Source organism: Octopus bimaculoides, chromosome 20, assembly GCF_001194135.2.
Source record: "Octopus bimaculoides isolate UCB-OBI-ISO-001 chromosome 20, ASM119413v2, whole genome shotgun sequence".
Taxonomy (NCBI): domain Eukaryota; kingdom Metazoa; phylum Mollusca; class Cephalopoda; order Octopoda; family Octopodidae; genus Octopus; species Octopus bimaculoides.
In genome coordinates, this window is record NC_069000.1 from 47,142,930 (window position 1) to 47,148,146 (window position 5,217).

Below are 5,217 nucleotides of genomic sequence, written 5' to 3' on the forward strand. Positions count from 1 at the left end.
ATATATATATATATATATATATATATACTGTAAGACTCTGTGTGTGTGTGTGGACGAGTGCTGGAGATTCTAGTTACAAACCCATAGCCATGAAAAGTATTTACTAAACACCCACACATGATATATCAGCAACATCGGACATCGTAATAATTGTGTTGAACGTGAAGAGAATAAATAATACGTATGTAGATATGTGTATGTATATATGTGTGTATGAGTAATGTATGTAGATATATACGTACGTAGAATATATGTATGTGTATGTACGTATACAGGTAGCAATGCATAAGTATGTAATTTGTGTTATGCCAAAGTGTTTGTCGATCGAATGAAAGCGAAGGCATTCAGCATTGAGTCATGTTCACGCCATTTAAGAAATATCTATGAATTCCTCATCCAAGACATTTATTTCACTGTAATTAAGGGACTAGGAGGGTAAAACCACACATTTTTATCCTGGTGATTAATAGAGAGGACTTTGCTAATCCGAGCAGCGAACCGTCTTCAACCAACATACACACATACTTATATGTGTGTATACACAAACACACACACAGGACATAGTTTTGTCAAGACGGAATAAACAACAATGTCAAACAAATCGCAACGATTCTAAAATAAAACATAATTATTGCCAAAACATTGCCAATTTAGTTGAAAAGCAAACGATACGACCCCGAGTTCAAATACCAATAATGATTGCCAAAAAATAAGGTACCAGTCATACATTGGGCTGAAGTAATCGAGAAGCCCCCTCCCCCTAAATGACTGGCCTTGTGTCTAAACTAGAATTATTATAACTATTATCATTTTAATTATTTACTGACAGAATTAATACAGCGACAGATGATTATAAACATCTGACAGCGCTTTTACCTAGTAACGATCTTTTGAAGTTACGAGTTCAAATCGCTGCCGGGTTGACATTCTCTCTCAACCTTCCGGGTCCGCGAGAAACAAAGTACCAGTTACATACTGGTGTGATTACGACTTCTAATTCACCAGTACCTCATCAAATAGAAAAGGACGTGGTCCTGTAACTCTACGAGAATCTATCGTTTATCATTCTAATTATTATTGTGCTGCTATCCGCCCACACATGTCTAGTAAAAGGTTGGGATGTGTTTGTATGAACGTCTCTCTTTGTCGCTCTTAACGAATCGGTATCGGAAAGAAAATAGACAAACGAGGGGGAAAGAGGAAAAAAAAACTTCTCCTTACGTGTCGGACATCACGGGGATGACCAGGTGTCGGACAACGGCATAATCAGCGTAGAGGAGGGCTCCATAGGTAATTAGTAAACACACTATACCGCACGGGTCGGAACGAAACACTGCCATCTTGGCTCCTTCATAATTCTCAGCAGAAACGATCAGCTCGGTGTTGATTGGTCGAAAAGGATTTGCTCTGTTGACCCACTCCACACCTCAATCAGCTGATATGGCAACTAATAGCCATAATATGCACGCATGCACACACCTATGCACACAATACATACATACACACAACCAATACACACGCTTGCACAACATAATATACACAAACACACGCACATACACACAACATAGATGTACATACACTTACACACAAGACACAAACACACATACACACTCACAGCATACACACACACACATACACATACAACATACACACGTACTCACGCACACAAACACACGCACAACAAACACACATACACACAAACGCTTATACACACACATTCTAATTAATTAAGACTGTAATTAGTTTTGTAAAGGATTTCGTAAGGCTGGGTCATCTGGTCAACGGTGTCCGATGTAAGACCCGAAAACATCTTTGGTGAGGCATTGTTGATACATCTCCGATGTATTGAGCGAGGAACGAAGTATGTTTGTGTGGCTGTATATATCTATATATATATATATAATATGTGTACGTTTATAGATGTGTGTGTATGGAAGACTGTGTTACACGTGTGTGTGTGTGTGTGTGTGTGTGATTTATTGCGGTGCCTCAAAAAAAGATTTAGAGCCGACCTGTTGTTAAGGGTGTGGCCAACCGTTGCTATGCAATAAACAAAATCGAACATGAGAGAGACAGAGAGAGACAGACAGACAGGGAATTGAGGAGGTTCGATCTCGATTCGTTTGCATCTTGTGGGTGGGGAGGGACTTTTTTAAATTTAATGTCGGCAGCTCAAATCTTGATATTTTGATACTGTTTGTGGTCAACACAACAATCGATTCTCACTGTAACATGTTGATCATACACACACGTGTGTGTGGGGGGCGGTGCATGACGAGTTTCTGCACAGTTTCCATCTTCTAATGACCCATTACTCAGGTTTGTGAGTGTATGTGTGCATATAAGCTCTGCAGCTGATTATGATGCAAGCCAAAGAAGGACTTCTACATGCTCGCTTGACTTGCTAGAAACAGCAGCCAAATTCCACTCAACTACAACACAACAATAGTTCACACCCTGTTTATTACCATTGGCCCCTTATATTTAAATGAATTTCCCCCTTTGGGGCCTGGTCAGTCTCCTCAATGAACCGATTTTTAAAAGAAACAACAAACTCGTTTTCCTAGTTTCATCTGATAAAAATATTATGTAACTGAATAACAATTATATATAACTGAGTAATTTTATGTAAATCAATAATTAAAAGTTTGACCTGGTAACCTTTTACAATTTTTAACACAGCTCAGAGATCACTCCCCACCCCCAGGACGACAGCTGGTCAACAATGTTAAAAAGTGAAGGTGATAGAATAATATATTCTGGGATGTTCAGTCATGGTTTAGAGAGAGAGAGAGAGAGAAAGAGAGAGAGAGAGAAAGAGAGAGAGAGAGAGAGAGAGAGATAAAGAGAGAGAGAGAAAGAGAGAGAGAGAGATAGAGAGATGAACAGAAAGTGAATGTTCATGTAACTATTGCATTCAATTTGGCAAAAGATTGCTTTGGAACGATGGACTGACTGGTCGCCATAGCAACCAAAAAGAAGCATAGCAGAAGAGAAAGAGAGATGCACCATCTGAGGGGGGAGATGAAGACCCTCAATAAGCAGTTGATGAAAGGGAAAGCATCAGGGACTCAACAAGTCAGCTCTGTGAATGTCTGAGGAGGCTTAGAAGGGTAGAAAGCACCTAGAAGAGGAGGAGGAGGAGGAGGAGAGAGAGGGAGAGAGAGACCAAATGGACGCAATTTATCAAGAACCCTTTTAGGTTCACCAAAACACTTTTGGGGGAGACCAAATCAGTGAAATAGTCCAGCTCCGGAGAAGAGGTAGAAGCATTTCTGAGGGAGACCCACAATGATAACACTCAGAAACTAAGTCCTTGATGTTAACCCAAATGTCTGTAGAACTTGAATACCAGGAAACAAGCTCAACTGTCCATCCTGGGAAAAAGTGGAAGAGGAGGTGGAAAAGGCCAGATCACAGGATCAGCTCCTGGCCCAAGGGGTATACCTTATAAAGTATACAAGAAATGCCCACAGCTCCTTTGGAGGCTGTGGTCACATAAGAAGCATCAGATGCGGTGGTATAGTCATGTGTTGCAAATGGATGAGGACAGCTGTGTGAAAAAGTGTCACACCCTAGCAGTTAGGGAACCTGTGGAAGAGGTAGACCCAAAAAGACCTGGGATGAGGTGGTGAAGCACAACCTTTGAATGTTGGGCCTCACGGATGCAATGACGAGCAGCTGAGACCTTTGGAGATATGATGTGCTTGAGAAGATCCGGCAAGCCAAGTGAGACCATAACCGTAGCCTATGCCAGTGTAGCATAACCGGCCCATTTAAGAGTACCCTTCCATCATTGGGCAAGGAACTGTGCTTGAGAAGACCTGTTGAGTCAAGGGAAATCATTGTCATAGCCGACTGCAGTACTGCCTGACTGGCACCTGTACCGGTGGCACATAAAAAGCACCCACTACACTCTCGGAGTGGTTGGCATTAGGAAGGGCATCCAGTTGTAGAAACATTGCCAGATCAGATTGGAGTCTGGTACAGACTTCTGGTTTGCCAGTCCCCAGTCAAACCGTCCAACCCATGCCAGCATGGAAAGCGGACGTAAAATGATGATGATGATGATGATATATATATATATATATATGTACACACATACATATATACATGTATGTGTCTTGGGCGTGTGTGTGTGTGTGTGTGTGCTTCCCAACTACTTGGTTCCAGGTTCAGTCCTACGGTTCAGTACCTTGGAAAAGTGTCTTCCACTCTAGTCCTAGGTTGACCAAAAACTTGTGAGTGAATTTAGCAGATGGTGACAGAAAGGAGTCCATTACACACACACACACACACACACACACACATACACACACACACGCACGCACGCACACACACACACACACACACACACACACACACACACATTATAACATGACTGTGGTCAGATGTCTCTGGCGATTGTTCTCTAGACTAAATCTAAACACAGTATGTTCATATATTTTACAGACTGAGTTGAAAAGCAACAAGTGTCTCAGATTTGACATGCAATTAGACAAACGGGCAAAGATTCCTTCATGGCTGAAACAAGGAGCAAAGGAGATAACTGCAATGGTATTTTTATTATTTGGAAACCAAAGAAAACATTATGCGAGAGTGAACCTCTTCCTTACACACACACACACGCACGCACGCATGTACGCACGCACACACACGTGAATGTGTGTGTGTGTGTATTGTCCTCCACCAACTTCCTGTCCCAGTTGTCCTTCCTTAGCTGTGGTTTCTTATCAATGAACAACAGTTTGTTAATTCTGAAGTCATTTCCTGTCACCAATTTGTTAATTTACAAATGTTTCAACATCCGCTTGTCCACGCTTGCATAGATTGGGCGCTCGATGCTCTTCCTGTTCCCATCCCTTACATGTTTTCAAGTAAAATAATAATATTTCCCCAAGATAAGACATGTTTTCACATAAGACAGGAAACAGAGGTTACCTGTTGCAGGACTTTGTCACTCTTTAGAGAATGAGTTTTACCCTTTCCGATGTGGAGACACAGATTCAAACCTTCATTTTGGAACTGAAAGATAAACAGATTTCATTCCATTTTTCAGTCCATTGATGCCATTGACTACACAACGAAGCCATCAATTCTTTTCTTGCACTTTCAGAATTAATCCTTTTGATGCCAACCTACCAAATACCACCCTTAGTTTTAGGACAAACTTTCTGTTCAAAGTAATCTAAATAAGAGTTTTCAATCAAAATGTCG

At 41.2% G+C, this 5,217-nt stretch overlaps 1 protein-coding gene across 1 annotated transcript in view; it reads right to left on the reverse strand.

The window, feature by feature from the left end:
• Positions 1-1,420, reverse strand: part of LOC106871287 (palmitoyltransferase ZDHHC3-like) — a 53,121-nt gene extending 51,701 nt beyond the window's left edge. The window contains exon 1 of the mRNA XM_014917660.2: positions 1,222-1,420. Within this exon, the coding sequence (XP_014773146.2) occupies positions 1,222-1,340 (119 nt within the window). The 5' untranslated portion in view covers positions 1,341-1,420. The remainder of the gene's footprint in view (positions 1-1,221) is intronic.
• Positions 1,421-5,217: the final 3,797 nt, after the last annotated feature.